Genomic DNA, 17,655 nt, shown 5'->3' with positions numbered 1-17,655 from the left:
GTATTCAAATTGTTTCTACAGGTAAAACGTCTTGTTGAATATTCTCTCTGAACCACACATATATGCACACATACACATACCAGGGACCCAGCAGGGTTCCACAGGGTCCCAAGCTAAATTAGTTAATATAGCACCAACATAAACTGAACCAGTTTAATCTTATAATGTCTATTTGAAAATAGCTGATCTCTAAGATCACAGTGATGTTGAATGCTGTCATAGGGTTTGAACCTCTATATTAATCTAATCTGTTAAAAGCCCTCTTCTAGCGCCACCATGAGGCCATGTGACCTGACGGTCGCTTATCTCCCGATTAGGGAGTCTTACTGTTCTAATCTGTTAAAAGACACAGGTTGTGAATGTTGTGGAATGATTTATTTAGAGGGTGCTTTTCCCTTTAATGGACAGGTGGTATTGGTTTCTGGTGTGTAACCTGAATGGATGGACCAACTCATTTGCATGTATTCATTTTAGTAGGCTATGATAAGTAGTGAACAGCCTCAACAAACAGTATTGTGTGAGCTAAAACTCTCAAAAACATCTGAAAGGTGACACCTAATGTCCACCTTTTTTATTCAAATATTTAGCTTTTACAGGGTTAAACAGCACAGACCACTGTATGGATATTGACTATATACAAGGAATTCTCACATAATGGTCAAATAACAAGTTCACTCATTGTAACCCTCCTAGAGGAATGGCCTACAACATAATGTTTTAGAAAAACTACCCTTTTGAACCAAAAAAAACAATCTCATCATTAAGCTCACCACCTCCGATGCCTATATCCTGATTGAAAAAACCATGTTTTTATCACAACACAATGTGACTTAAGGAATTGTACAACCTTTCAAGGTGATGACCTGTAATGTATAGGCATAATGTATCCTGATTCAAAACTTTTATTTTCCAAATAATGCAACAAATAAATTTAAAGACACGTTTTTCACAAACGTTTTTTCACACTTTAGAGCATATCTGTAGTGATACTATGGCCATTCCTACACTAGATGCCAAAAAAATAGAAAATAAACAATTTTTGTGTACATTTATATCAAAGGTCCCAAAGGGCCATTCTTAATTACTTCCTGTGAACAGAAATTCAAAAAGTGATGACATAGACAGGTCCGCTTGCATATAAATGAACCTTTGATTACATTCACCTGTTTGTTTCCCATTGCTGGCTCCCATTACTCATATTTTAAATCCCATCGCCTGAAGGGCTGGTCCCCTCAGATTGGTTCAGAAACACACAGGCTTCCTTTTCAAACTGAAACTTCAAAATAAAATACCCAAAATAGTCATTTCATTGGGTCTTTAAATAAACTTTCTTCACTTTCACATATATGCAGTATAAACATTGCAAAAAGTGTACACATTTAATTAAAAGTGGAAAACACTGACATTGTTATCTTGTCAGTTTAAAACATAAGAAAGGAAGTGCTGCCTGGGTTCATTCACAGTAGCTCAAAACCCTCATGTCTATACCTATATGCAATAGGAAAAATTGTGCATATAGAAGCAAAGGAACCAAATGTTCAAATTTCCATACTTTCCGTATTTAGGCGAAAGCATCAACACAGTGTACAACTAGGGTTTCCCCCTGTTTGAATCTACATGTACGGTACATCTTCAGAGACTTTTTTTGCTTAAAGCTGTTGCCACAATCTCTGTACAGACTTCCTGTGTATGAATTCTCATGTGGTTCTTCAAAGTAGTAAAATGACTATGGCTGCTGCCACACATAGTACAGCTAAAAGGCTATTCCCTTGTATGAATCTTCATGTGCCGCTTCAGATTACCCTCTGTACTAAAGCTGTTACCACAAACTGTACAGCTATAGGGCTTTTCCCCTGTATGAATCCTCGTGTGCCGCTTCAGACTACCCTCTGTACTAAAGCTGTTACCACAAAGTGTACAGCTAGACGGCTTTTCCCCTGTATGAATCCTCATGTGCTGCTTCAGACTACCCTCTGTACTAAAGCTGTTACCACAAACTGTACAGCTAAAGGGCTTTTCCCCTGTATGAATCCTCATGTGCTTCTTCAGACTACCTGTGTGACTAAAGCTGCTGCCACAATCTGCACAGCTATAGGGTTTTTCCCCTGTATGAATTAGCATGTGCTTCCTCAGATGACCCTCTTGCCTAAAGAGGTTGCCACAATCTGCACAGCTATAGGGTTTTTCCCCTGTATGAATTAGCATGTGCTTCCTCAGATGACCCTCTTGCCTAAAGAGGTTGCCACAATCTGCACAGCTATAGGGTTTTTCCCCTGTATGAATTAGCATGTGCTTCCTCAGATTACCCTCTTGCCTAAAGAGGTTGCCACAATCTGCACAGCTATAAGGTCTTTCCCCTGTATGAATTAGCATGTGCCGCTTCAGGTCACCCTCTTGACTAAAGCTGTTACCACAAAGTGTACAGCTGAAGGGTTTTTCCCCTGTATGAATCCTCATGTGCCGCTTCAGTTTACTATTTTCACTAAAACTGCTCCCGCAATCTGCACAGCTATAGGGTTTCCCCCCTGTATGAATTAGCATGTGTTGTTTCAGACTACCCTTTCGACTAAAGCAGTTGCCACAAACTGTACAGGTAAAGGGCTTTTCCCCCGTATGAACCCTCATGTGCTGCTTCAGAAGACATTCTTGACTAAAGCTGGTGCTGCAAAATGTACATACAAAGGGATTTACCCCTCTATGAGTCTTCGTGGACGGACAATGTTTTGATGATTTCACATTGTGGAAAAGCTTAGTGCACACAGTCTGTCTTTGTCCGTCAACATCCTTCACGTCCAACAGTCCACTGTTAATGTTGTTGTTTAATGTTGATGTTTCACAGTCATCTGCACCAGCTTGCATTTGTTTGTGTGTGTAGGATGCGTTGGCTGGAGGGTCTGTTTCTCTGTTTTCATCAGTTGCACTTTTCACTGTTAGTAATGTCAACATTGTCCCATCAGCTTCTAAGGGGACATTCTCTTGTGTTTGGAATAGCTGCTCCTGTTCCTCTTTAATCTGTGGAAGTTCTGGTTCCTTCTGGACCAGTCTGGACCCCCACTCCTTCTGTTCTGGTGAAGACTCCTCTTTACAAAGAGGGACACAGTCTAGGAGGAGGAAAATAAATGATAATTCAGTCAGGACGCTCTTCTTCTGAGCGCAAGCAAGCATTAGGATCATCATCGCTCTCACCTTTAGTGTATCTTGTGCATGGCATACAAAGACTCTCTTCCTTTATGATTGGTTTCACATCTCTGTTGGGTGATGGCTTTGAGGACACTGCCACAACACCTGATTTTAACTCCACCTACAAAAAAAGAAAGAAATCCATAAATACATGTGGTACAGTCTCTTCTTGGAGGTAGCAGATTTCTGTTAATCTTCAAACATCATTATAGGCAACAAAATATTCCTTCACTGATTTAATCCAACTATTATCGTCCCTCTCCTTTTATCACCAATACCTCAAATCTCTTGACCAAAAACAATTGACCTACAAGCTCTGGACACATGAAAATGCATAGACACTGTGTTATTTTGCTGGGGTTCAATGTGGTCTAATAAGGCCTCAACCAACCGATATACTTTATAATCAAATTACCTTTTTAGAAATATCCAATGGAACCATTTCATCCTTTACATCCAACAGTCCACTGTTAAACCTTACACGTGATAAACGGACAAAGCAGGCCTTCAACATTACCACTGTTGCGTTCACCTGTAAAATGACATGCAGAAAAGACAATATATGAATTGTGGAAACTTAAGAGGCAAAAAACACCAAAAGATGGTCATCAACATGGTTTAATAGTTATATTTTAATAGTTATCAATTAAAAATGGGGAGGAATGGAACACGGCATCAACACATAGGCTACTGCATTAAATGTAAAATGATGTGTGACCAAAAACTCAACAAACACCAAACACAACAAAGATAATACATGGCATATTAGTTATAAAATGCAATAAAACAAACATAACAAACCTGGTGCTCAATCTTCCTCCTTTTGGGTTCCCTACAGGACTGCTCAACTTCCCCCTGTTGGTTCATCTGTAATGATAAATTGCTTGGTATTAAACAAGGCCTAGAAAATAGTGTCTCTGCAAATCTAATCTCTAATAAGACAGTCTTCTCCAAGGGTAGAAGAACGTATCAAACAATACAACTCGTTGCCCATTGTTCCTCAAAGTCAAATCCTTGGAAATGGTTCTCTCTTGTCTCTGAATGTGCTGAAAGCACAAACAACATAAACTACAACAACGTCACATGGTACTTATACCTGAGGAGGGTCTTTCACACTTTTAATTCAACCAATCAGAGCAGAGCAAAGGAAGTGGGGGGAGCTAAGATACTTCCAATAGCCCTGGGCTGACATAGCACATCAACTATCTGGAAACATTTCAGTACAAACAGTCTAGTGATTTAATAAAATACCTTACATCATTTGTTTTATCTCTAAAAACAATCATACCTTGTGTTAAAAGGTTAAAGCCCTAAACATTGCTACAACGCTTGTGCAGGGAGCCAGGAGTCTCATCATCTACCCAACTACATAGTTCCAGGAGGGTACATACTTGAATTAAGTTACCAATGTTTTCTGTTAATTTCCCTGTTTCATCACTTCCATTGTACCTGTTTACCCATCCTGCATGAGTTCTGCCTCCTGATTAGGTTAGGTTACAGAGCTCAGAGCTGGGATTAGTTATAGGCCTGGCTGAAATGGTAAAATGTCTTGTTGACTAATCTCCCTGGCCTGAACCACCCATGCATGCACACATACACATATCAGGGACCCCCGGCAGGGTTCCACAGGGTCCCAAGCTAAATGAGTTAATATAGCATCAACATGAATGTAAACAGTTTAATCTTAGAATGGCTCTTTGAAAATAGCTGATCTCCAAGCACACAATGCTGTTGAATGCTGTCATATACAGGGTTTGAAACTCTATATTTATCTAATCTGTTAGAAGACACAGGTTGTGAATGTTGTGGAATGATTTATTTAGACTAAAGGACGCTTTTCCCTTTGTTAATGGACAGGTGAGAATGGTTCCGGTGTGTAACCCTGTTGCTGAATGGACCAAATCAGTTGATTAACTATAACTACAGACGGCCAAGACCACTCCGAACCGGGTGGTCCAGGTCAGCCGCCACTCACTCATGGGACCCGCCCACCACTACTCGTATCCCAGTGGATATGAGTAGGTGGTTGGGGCGTGTTAGTATTTCAGTGCTGGCCATCCCCTGACAATGAAAAAGGCTTGGCCTCTTGAATTACAATAACTAAAGGACAGGTGAGAATTGACAAGGGTGTCTAACCCTATTACTGAATGGATGGACGACCAATTTGCATGTATTCCTTTAGTATGATAAGTAGTGAGTATACAGCCCCCAACAGTAGGCTATTGTGTGAATGGTGTGGTAGGATTGGAAATCATTTGTATTCAAATTGTTTCTACAGGTAAAACGTCTTGTTGATCAGAATAATCTCCCTGAACCACACATATATGCACACATACACATACCAGGGACCCCCAGCAGGGTTCCACATGGTCCCAAGCTAAATGAGTTAATGTAACATCAACCTAAATGTAACCAGTTTAATCTTATAATGGCTATTTGAAAATAGCTGATATCTAAGATCTCTAATGCTGTCATATACAGGGGTTGAACCTCTATATTAATCTAATCTGTTAAAAGACACAGGTTGTGAATGTTGTGGAATGATTTATTTAGAGGTTGCTTTTCCCGTTAATGGACAGGTGACTTCTTCTGCAAATACATCTGAAAGGTGACACCTAATGTCTGCTTTTTCATCCATACATTTGGCTTTACAGGGTTAAACATGAGCAGAGCACTGTATAGATGTAGACATTATACAAGGAATTCTCACATAATGGTCAAATAACAAGTTCACACAAGACCACTCCACACCCAGTGGTCCAGGTCAGCCGCCACTCACTCATGGGACCCGCCCACCACTTCTCGTATCCCAGTGGATATGAGTAGGTGGGTGGGGGGGGTTAGTATTTCAGTGATGGCCATCCCCTGACAACGAAAAAGGCTTGGCCCCTTGAATTACAATAACTAAAGGACAGGTGAGAATTGGTAAGGGTGTGTAACCCTATTGCTGAATGGACGGACGACTCATTTTCATGTATTCCTTTTAGTATGATAAGTAGTGAGTATACAGCCCCCAACAGTATTGTGTGAATGGTGTGGTAGGATTGGAAATCATTTGTATTCAAATTGTTTACTGGAAAATACTCAGCCTCCTGCAAAAACATCTGAAATGTAACACATAATGTCAGCTGTTTCCCATCAATATATGTGGCTTTTACAGTGTTAAACATGTATATGAGCACAGAGCATCCACCAATGACCACCATACAGGTTGCAATGTTTACAAGCATTAAGTCATTCTCACATAATGGACATATAGCAATGTCACACATTCTCACCTTCCTAAATGAATGGACTACATCATTATGTTTAAGAAAAAACTTATTTAACTAAATAATCTCTTCAGTAAGCTCACCACCTGACCTCCGATGCCTATATCCTGATTGAAAAACAGATTTGCTGTCCCCACCCAGTCACACAATAATGTTAGGCCATGTATTCATCACAACACAGTGTGACTTAAGGAATTGTACAACCTCAGGTGATGACCTGAGATGTTAGAAATCAATATATTTATTTTGCATCCCTGCATTGGCCTATGCAGGGTTAAACTTCATGTGTACCAACATAATGCAATGACAACCTTTGATAAAATAGCCTATATTATCCTCATTGAGAAGATCATGCTGTTCTCACTTTTCACCCCAGTAGTATAATGGCCTAAAAGTCAAGAGTGTATCATAGGCCATTTTATTTTCACAAGACAATGTCGCTCTGGATTAAGAGCGTCTGGTAGAGGCCTAAACCCTAAATTGTAAATGTGACTTATCTTTATTTTTATATATTATTTTTATTTTTATTAAGCAGAAGTCAAAAGCCAGAGTCACACACACACACACACACACACACACACACACACACACACACACACACACACACACCCACCCACCCAAGTTCTCTGGTGTAAGTTATGCTTGATGACAATACTAAATACATATACTAAAAATGAGATTACTTCAAAATAAAAAATAAAAAACAATACAACCAATCATGTTATACTGATTCCAAACTTTTATTTTCAAAATTATGCACAGATGAATACTTTCCTTACTTTCACTTGCCAAGTACTATAAACACGACAAAGTATACACATTTCTTTGATTTGTTACATCATAAAAGGTGGATAACATTGGCATTGTTATCTTGTCAGTTTAAAACATAAGAAAGGAAGCATTGCCTGTGTTCATTCATACAGTGGCTCAAACCCCATAACTAATATAAAATAGGTATATGTGTTGAATCAAAGAAACCAGTTCAACAAGTTCTGCTTGTGGTGAGCCAGACTGTAGCGTCTGTGGCTTGTAGTACTGTGATTGGAATGAATGTTCCTCGTGCTAATTTCCAGACATCAGAAAAAGACAAAGCTTCTGCTAAATAATGTACAACTGTAAGGCTTCCCCCTAACTGAACCCTCATGTGCTGCTTCAAAGTTTAATTTAGACGAAAGCCTAAACAAAGCCTACAGATAGAGCGAGGGCTTTCATCCTGCATGAATCTCCATATGTGTCTTCCAGAGACCTTTTTGCTAAAAGCTGCTGCCACACATAGTACAGCTAAAGGGCTATTCCCCTGTATGAATCCTCATGTGCTGCTTCAGACGACTGTTTTTATTAAAGCTGTTACCACAAATTGTGCAGCTAAAGGGCTTTTCTCCTGTATGAATTAGCATGTGCTGCTTCAGATGACCCTCTTGACTAAATCTGTTACCACAAACTGTACAGCTAAAGGGCTTTTCCCCTCTATGTATCCTCATGTGCCGCTTCAGTTTACTATTTTCACTAAAGCTGCTGCCACAATCTGCACAGCTATAGGGCTTTTCCCCTGTATGAATCCTCATGTGCTGCTTCAGTTTACTATTTTCACTAAAGCTGCTCCCGCAATCTGCACAGCTATAGGGCTTTTCTCCAGTATGAATTAGCAAGTGTTTCTTCAGACTACCCTCTTGACTAAAGCAGTTACCACACAGTGTACAGCTATAGGGCTTTTCCCCTGTATGAATCCTCATGTGCTGCTTCAGATGACTGTTTTTATTAAAGCTGTTACCACAATCTGCACAGCTATAGGGCTTTTCTCCTGTATGAATTAGCATGTGTTGCTTCAGACTACCCTCTTGACTAAAGCGGTTAAGACAAAGTGTACAGCTATAGGGCTTTTCCCCTGTATGAGTCCTCATGTGCCGCTTCAGTCTACTATTTTCACTAAAACTGCTATCACAAACTGTGCAGCTAAAGGGTTCTTCCCCTGTATGAACCCTCATGTGCTGCTTCAGATTACCCTCTTGACTAAAGCTGTTGCCACAAATTTCACAGCTATAGGGCTTTTCCCCTGTATGAACCCTCATGTGTTGCTTCAGATGACCCTCTTGACTAAAGCTGTTACCACAAAGTGTACAGCCGAAGGGTTTTTCCCCTGTATGAATCCTCATGTGTTGCTTCAGATGACTCTCTTGACTAAAGCTGTTACCACAAAGTGTACAGCCGAAGGGTTTTTCCCCTGTATGAACCCTCATGTGTTGCTTCAGATGACTCTCTGTACTAAAGCTGTTACCACAAAGTGTACAGCCGAAGGGTTTTTCCCCTGTATGAATCCTCATGTGCCGCTTCAGTTTACTATTTACACTAAAGCTGCTCCCGCAATCTGCACAGCTATAGGGTTTTCCCCCTGTATGAATTAGCATGTGTTGTTTCAGATTACCCTTTCGACTAAAGCAGTTGCCACAAACTGTACAGGCAAAGTTTTTTTCCCCTGTATGAACCCTCATGTGCTGCTTCAGAAGACATTTTTGACTAAAGCTGGTGCTGCAAATTGTACATATAAAGGGATTTACCCCTCTATGAGTCTTTATGGACGGACAATGTTTTGGTGATTTCACACCGTGGAAAAGCTTATTGCTCATAGTCTGTCTTTGTCCTTCCACATCCTTCACGTCCAACAGTCCACTGTTAAACCTTACACGTGATAGAGGGACAAAACAGGTCTTCAACACTACCGCTGTTGCGTTCACCTGTAAAATGACATGCAGAAAAGACAATATATGAATTGTGGAAACATAAGAGGCAAAAAACACCAAAAGATGATCATCAACATGGTTTAACAGTTATATTTTAATAGTTATCAATTAAAAATGTGGAGGAATGGAACACACCATCAACACATAGGCTACTACATAAAATGTAAAATGATGTGTGACCAAAAACTCAACAAACACAACAAAGATAATACATGGTATATTAGTTATAAAATGCTATAAAACAAACATAACAAACCTGGTGCTCAATCTTCCTCCTTTTGGGTTCCCTACAGGACTGCTCAACTTCCCCCCGTTGGTTCATCTGTAATGATAAATTGCTTGGTATTAAACACAAGGCGTAGAAAATAGTGGCTCTGCAAAGAGCCACTATCTCTCTAATAAGACAGTCTTCTCCAAGGGTAGAAGAACGTATCAAACAATACAACTTGTTGCCCATTACTACAGTAAAACCACACAATTACAGTGTGCATCCTCTTACCTTCTTGTTCAGTTGTTCCTCAAAGTCAAATCCTTGGAAATGGTTCTCTCTCTTGTCTCTGAATGTGCTGAAAGCACAAACAACATGAACTACAACAACATCACATGGTACTTATACATGAGGAGGGTCTTTCACACTTTTAATTCAACCAATCAGAGCAGAGCAAAGGTAGTGGGGGGAGCTAAGCTACTTCCAATAGCCCTGGGCTGACATAGCACATCAACTATCTGGAAACATTTCAGTACAGTCTAGTGATTTAATAACATACCTTACATCCTTGCATGAAACTATTTTAAATTGTGTTTTATCTCTAAAAACAATCATAACTCGTATCCCAGTGGATATGAGTAGGTGGGTGGGGGGGTTAGTATTTCAGTGATGGCCATCCCCTGACAACGAAAAAGGCGGCTTGGCCTCTTGAATTACAATAACTAAAGGACAGGTTCTCACCTGTAAGGTAAGGGTGTGTAACCCTATTGCTGAATGGACGGACGACTCATTTTCATGTATTCCTTTTAGTATGATAAGTAGTGAGTATACAGCCCCCAACAGTATTGTGTGAATGGTGTGGTAGGATTGGAAATCATTTGTATTCAAATTGTTTACTGGAAAATACTCAGCCTCCTGCAAAAACATCTGAAATGTAACACATAATGTCAGCTGTTTCCCATCAATATATGTGGCTTTTACAGTGTTAAACATGTATATGAGCACAGAGCATCCACCAATGACCACCATACAGGTTGCAATGTTTACAAGCATTAAGTCATTCTCACATAATGGACATATAGCAATGTCACACATTCTCACCTTCCTAAATGAATGGACTACATCATTATGTTTAAGAAAAAACTTATTTAACTAAATAATCTCTTCATTAAGCTCACCACCTGACCTCCGATGCCTATATCCTGATTGAAAAACAGATTTGCTGTCCCCACCCAGTCACACAATAATGTTAGGCCATGTATTCATCACAACACAGTGTGACTTAAGGAATTGTACAACCTCAGGTGATGACCTGAGATGTTAGAAATCAATATATTTATTTTGCATCCCTGCATTGGCCTATGCAGGGTTAAACTTCATGTGTACCAACATAATGCAATGACAACCTTTGATAAAATAGCCTATATTATCCTCATTGAGAAGATCATGCTGTTCTCACTTTTCACCCCAGTAGTATAATGGCCTAAAAGTCAAGAGTGTATCATAGGCCATTTTATTTTCACAAGACAATGTCGCTCTGGATTAAGAGCGTCTGGTAGAGGCCTAAACCCTAAATTGTAAATGTGACTTATCTTTATTTTTATATATTATTTTTATTTTTATTAAGCAGAAGTCAAAAGCCAGAGTCACACACACACACACACACACACACACACACACACACACACACACCCACCCACCCAAGTTCTCTGGTGTAAGTTATGCTTGATGACAATACTAAATACATATACTAAAAATGAGATTACTTCAAAATAAAAAATAAAAAACAATACAACCAATCATGTTATACTGATTCCAAACTTTTATTTTCAAAATTATGCACAGATGAATACTTTCCTTACTTTCACTTGCCAAGTACTATAAACACGACAAAGTATACACATTTCTTTGATTTGTTACATCATAAAAGGTGGATAACATTGGCATTGTTATCTTGTCAGTTTAAAACATAAGAAAGGAAGCATTGCCTGTGTTCATTCATACAGTGGCTCAAACCCCATAACTAATATAAAATAGGTATATGTGTTGAATCAAAGAAACCAGTTCAACAAGTTCTGCTTGTGGTGAGCCAGACTGTAGCGTCTGTGGCTTGTAGTACTGTGATTGGAATGAATGTTCCTCGTGCTAATTTCCAGACATCAGAAAAAGACAAAGCTTCTGCTAAATAATGTACAACTGTAAGGCTTCCCCCTAACTGAACCCTCATGTGCTGCTTCAAAGTTTAATTTAGACGAAAGCCTAAACAAAGCGTACAGATAGAGCGAGGGCTTTCATCCTGCATGAATCTCCATATGTGTCTTCCAGAGACCTTTTTGCTAAAAGCTGCTGCCACACATAGTACAGCTAAAGGGCTATTCCCCTGTATGAATCCTCATGTGCTGCTTCAGACGACTGTTTTTATTAAAGCTGTTACCACAAATTGTGCAGCTAAAGGGCTTTTCTCCTGTATGAATTAGCATGTGCTGCTTCAGATGACCCTCTTGACTAAATCTGTTACCACAAACTGTACAGCTAAAGGGCTTTTCCCCTCTATGTATCCTCATGTGCCGCTTCAGTTTACTATTTTCACTAAAGCTGCTGCCACAATCTGCACAGCTATAGGGCTTTTCCCCTGTATGAATCCTCATGTGCTGCTTCAGTTTACTATTTTCACTAAAGCTGCTCCCGCAATCTGCACAGCTATAGGGCTTTTCTCCAGTATGAATTAGCAAGTGTTTCTTCAGACTACCCTCTTGACTAAAGCAGTTACCACACAGTGTACAGCTATAGGGCTTTTCCCCTGTATGAATCCTCATGTGCTGCTTCAGATGACTGTTTTTATTAAAGCTGTTACCACAATCTGCACAGCTATAGGGCTTTTCTCCTGTATGAATTAGCATGTGTTGCTTCAGACTACCCTCTTGACTAAAGCGGTTAAGACAAAGTGTACAGCTATAGGGCTTTTCCCCTGTATGAGTCCTCATGTGCCGCTTCAGTCTACTATTTTCACTAAAACTGCTATCACAAACTGTGCAGCTAAAGGGTTCTTCCCCTGTATGAACCCTCATGTGCTGCTTCAGATTACCCTCTTGACTAAAGCTGTTGCCACAAATTTCACAGCTATAGGGCTTTTCCCCTGTATGAACCCTCATGTGTTGCTTCAGATGACCCTCTTGACTAAAGCTGTTACCACAAAGTGTACAGCCGAAGGGTTTTTCCCCTGTATGAATCCTCATGTGTTGCTTCAGATGACTCTCTTGACTAAAGCTGTTACCACAAAGTGTACAGCCGAAGGGTTTTTCCCCTGTATGAACCCTCATGTGTTGCTTCAGATGACTCTCTGTACTAAAGCTGTTACCACAAAGTGTACAGCCGAAGGGTTTTTCCCCTGTATGAATCCTCATGTGCCGCTTCAGTTTACTATTTACACTAAAGCTGCTCCCGCAATCTGCACAGCTATAGGGTTTTCCCCCTGTATGAATTAGCATGTGTTGTTTCAGATTACCCTTTCGACTAAAGCAGTTGCCACAAACTGTACAGGCAAAGTTTTTTTCCCCTGTATGAACCCTCATGTGCTGCTTCAGAAGACATTTTTGACTAAAGCTGGTGCTGCAAATTGTACATATAAAGGGATTTACCCCTCTATGAGTCTTTATGGACGGACAATGTTTTGGTGATTTCACACCGTGGAAAAGCTTATTGCTCATAGTCTGTCTTTGTCCTTCCACATCCTTCACGTCCAACAGTCCACTGTTAAACCTTACACGTGATAGAGGGACAAAACAGGTCTTCAACACTACCGCTGTTGCGTTCACCTGTAAAATGACATGCAGAAAAGACAATATATGAATTGTGGAAACATAAGAGGCAAAAAACACCAAAAGATGATCATCAACATGGTTTAACAGTTATATTTTAATAGTTATCAATTAAAAATGTGGAGGAATGGAACACACCATCAACACATATGCTACTACATAAAATGTAAAATTATGTGTGACCAAAAACTCAACAAACACAACAAAGATAATACATGGTATATTAGTTATAAAATGCTATAAAACAAACATAACAAACCTGGTGCTCAATCTTCCTCCTTTTGGGTTCCCTACAGGACTGCTCAACTTCCCCCCGTTGGTTCATCTGTAATGATAAATTGCTTGGTATTAAACACAAGGCGTAGAAAATAGTGGCTCTGCAAAGAGCCACTATCTCTCTAATAAGACAGTCTTCTCCAAGGGTAGAAGAACGTATCAAACAATACAACTTGTTGCCCATTACTACAGTAAAACCACACAATTACAGTGTGCATCCTCTTACCTTCTTGTTCAGTTGTTCCTCAAAGTCAAATCCTTGGAAATGGTTCTCTCTCTTGTCTCTGAATGTGCTGAAAGCACAAACAACATGAACTACAACAACATCACATGGTACTTATACATGAGGAGGGTCTTTCACACTTTTAATTCAACCAATCAGAGCAGAGCAAAGGTAGTGGGGGGAGCTAAGCTACTTCCAATAGCCCTGGGCTGACATAGCACATCAACTATCTGGAAACATTTCAGTACAGTCTAGTGATTTAATAACATACCTTACATCCTTGCATGAAACTATTTTAAATTGTGTTTTATCTCTAAAAACAATCATAACTCGTATCCCAGTGGATATGAGTAGGTGGGTGGGGGGGTTAGTATTTCAGTGATGGCCATCCCCTGACAACGAAAAAGGCGGCTTGGCCTCTTGAATTACAATAACTAAAGGACAGGTTCTCACCTGTAAGGTAAGGGTGTGTAACCCTATTGCTGAATGGACGGACGACTCATTTTCATGTATTCCTTTTAGTATGATAAGTAGTGAGTATACAGCCCCCAACAGTATTGTGTGAATGGTGTGGTAGGATTGGAAATCATTTGTATTCAAATTGTTTACTGGAAAATACTCAGCCTCCTGCAAAAACATCTGAAATGTAACACATAATGTCAGCTGTTTCCCATCAATATATGTGGCTTTTACAGTGTTAAACATGTATATGAGCACAGAGCATCCACCAATGACCACCATACAGGTTGCAATGTTTACAAGCATTAAGTCATTCTCACATAATGGACATATAGCAATGTCACACATTCTCACCTTCCTAAATGAATGGACTACATCATTATGTTTAAGAAAAAACTTATTTAACTAAATAATCTCTTCATTAAGCTCACCACCTGACCTCCGATGCCTATATCCTGATTGAAAAACAGATTTGCTGTCCCCACCCAGTCACACAATAATGTTAGGCCATGTATTCATCACAACACAGTGTGACTTAAGGAATTGTACAACCTCAGGTGATGACCTGAGATGTTAGAAATCAATATATTTATTTTGCATCCCTGCATTGGCCTATGCAGGGTTAAACTTCATGTGTACCAACATAATGCAATGACAACCTTTGATAAAATAGCCTATATTATCCTCATTGAGAAGATCATGCTGTTCTCACTTTTCACCCCAGTAGTATGGCCTAAAAGTCAAGAGTGTATCATAGGCCATTTTATTTTCACAAGACAATGTCGCTCTGGATTAAGAGCGTCTGGTAAAGGCCTAAACCCTAAATTGTAAATGTGACTTATCTTTATTTTTATATATTATTTTTATTTTTATTAAGCAGAAGTCAAAAGCCAGAGTCACACACACACACACACACACACACACACACACACACACACACACACACACACACCCACCCACCCAAGTTCTCTGGTGTAAGTTATGCTTGATGACAATACTAAATACATATACTAAAAATGAGATTACTTCAAAATAAAAAATAAAAAACAATACAACCAATCATGTTATACTGATTCCAAACTTTTATTTTCAAAATTATGCACAGATGAATACTTTCCTTACTTTCACTTGCCAAGTACTATAAACACGACAAAGTATACACATTTCTTTGATTTGTTACATCATAAAAGGTGGATAACATTGGCATTGTTATCTTGTCAGTTTAAAACATAAGAAAGGAAGCATTGCCTGTGTTCATTCATACAGTGGCTCAAACCCCATAACTAATATAAAATAGGTATATGTGTTGAATCAAAGAAACCAGTTCAACAAGTTCTGCTTGTGGTGAGCCAGACTGTAGCGTCTGTGGCTTGTAGTACTGTGATTGGAATGAATGTTCCTCGTGCTAATTTCCAGACATCAGAAAAAGACAAAGCTTCTGCTAAATAATGTACAACTGTAAGGCTTCCCCCTAACTGAACCCTCATGTGCTGCTTCAAAGTTTAATTTAGACGAAAGCCTAAACAAAGCGTACAGATAGAGCGAGGGCTTTCATCCTGCATGAATCTCCATATGTGTCTTCCAGAGACCTTTTTGCTAAAAGCTGCTGCCACACATAGTACAGCTAAAGGGCTATTCCCCTGTATGAATCCTCATGTGCTGCTTCAGACGACTGTTTTTATTAAAGCTGTTACCACAAATTGTGCAGCTAAAGGGCTTTTCTCCTGTATGAATTAGCATGTGCTGCTTCAGATGACCCTCTTGACTAAATCTGTTACCACAAACTGTACAGCTAAAGGGCTTTTCCCCTCTATGTATCCTCATGTGCCGCTTCAGTTTACTATTTTCACTAAAGCTGCTGCCACAATCTGCACAGCTATAGGGCTTTTCCCCTGTATGAATCCTCATGTGCTGCTTCAGTTTACTATTTTCACTAAAGCTGCTCCCGCAATCTGCACAGCTATAGGGCTTTTCTCCAGTATGAATTAGCAAGTGTTTCTTCAGACTACCCTCTTGACTAAAGCAGTTACCACACAGTGTACAGCTATAGGGCTTTTCCCCTGTATGAATCCTCATGTGCTGCTTCAGATGACTGTTTTTATTAAAGCTGTTACCACAATCTGCACAGCTATAGGGCTTTTCTCCTGTATGAATTAGCATGTGTTGCTTCAGACTACCCTCTTGACTAAAGCGGTTAAGACAAAGTGTACAGCTATAGGGCTTTTCCCCTGTATGAGTCCTCATGTGCCGCTTCAGTCTACTATTTTCACTAAAACTGCTATCACAAACTGTGCAGCTAAAGGGTTCTTCCCCTGTATGAACCCTCATGTGCTGCTTCAGATTACCCTCTTGACTAAAGCTGTTGCCACAAATTTCACAGCTATAGGGCTTTTCCCCTGTATGAACCCTCATGTGTTGCTTCAGATGACCCTCTTGACTAAAGCTGTTACCACAAAGTGTACAGCCGAAGGGTTTTTCCCCTGTATGAATCCTCATGTGTTGCTTCAGATGACTCTCTTGACTAAAGCTGTTACCACAAAGTGTACAGCCGAAGGGTTTTTCCCCTGTATGAACCCTCATGTGTTGCTTCAGATGACTCTCTGTACTAAAGCTGTTACCACAAAGTGTACAGCCGAAGGGTTTTTCCCCTGTATGAATCCTCATGTGCCGCTTCAGTTTACTATTTACACTAAAGCTGCTCCCGCAATCTGCACAGCTATAGGGTTTTCCCCCTGTATGAATTAGCATGTGTTGTTTCAGATTACCCTTTCGACTAAAGCAGTTGCCACAAACTGTACAGGCAAAGTTTTTTTCCCCTGTATGAACCCTCATGTGCTGCTTCAGAAGACATTTTTGACTAAAGCTGGTGCTGCAAATTGTACATATAAAGGGATTTACCCCTCTATGAGTCTTTATGGACGGACAATGTTTTGGTGATTTCACACCGTGGAAAAGCTTATTGCTCATAGTCTGTCTTTGTCCTTCCACATCCTTCACGTCCAACAGTCCACTGTTAAACCTTACACGTGATAGAGGGACAAAACAGGTCTTCAACACTACCGCTGTTGCGTTCACCTGTAAAATGACATGCAGAAAAGACAATATATGAATTGTGGAAACATAAGAGGCAAAAAACACCAAAAGATGATCATCAACATGGTTTAACAGTTATATTTTAATAGTTATCAATTAAAAATGTGGAGGAATGGAACACACCATCAACACATATGCTACTACATAAAATGTAAAATTATGTGTGACCAAAAACTCAACAAACACAACAAAGATAATACATGGTATATTAGTTATAAAATGCTATAAAACAAACATAACAAACCTGGTGCTCAATCTTCCTCCTTTTGGGTTCCCTACAGGACTGCTCAACTTCCCCCCGTTGGTTCATCTGTAATGATAAATTGCTTGGTATTAAACACAAGGCGTAGAAAATAGTGGCTCTGCAAAGAGCCACTATCTCTCTAAT

The 17,655-nt window shown here is 39.7% G+C and overlaps 1 protein-coding gene across 1 annotated transcript in view; it reads right to left on the bottom strand.

Annotated features, from left to right (window-relative positions):
• Positions 1-2,960: 2,960 nt before the first annotated feature.
• The window catches only part of LOC308303176 (uncharacterized protein), a gene marked incomplete at both ends in the record, with an annotated part of 61,370 nt that continues 46,675 nt past the window's right edge, over positions 2,961-17,655 (bottom strand). The window contains one exon of the mRNA XM_080747500.1: positions 2,961-3,101. Coding sequence (XP_080603626.1) covers positions 2,961-3,101 — 141 coding nt within the window. The remainder of the gene's footprint in view (positions 3,102-17,655) is intronic.

This window comes from Nannobrachium achirus, assembly GCF_963921795.1.
Source record: "Nannobrachium achirus genome assembly, chromosome: 18".
Classification (NCBI taxonomy): Eukaryota; Metazoa; Chordata; class Actinopteri; order Myctophiformes; family Myctophidae; genus Nannobrachium; species Nannobrachium achirus.
This window is presented reverse-complemented; position numbering and strand designations above follow the sequence as displayed.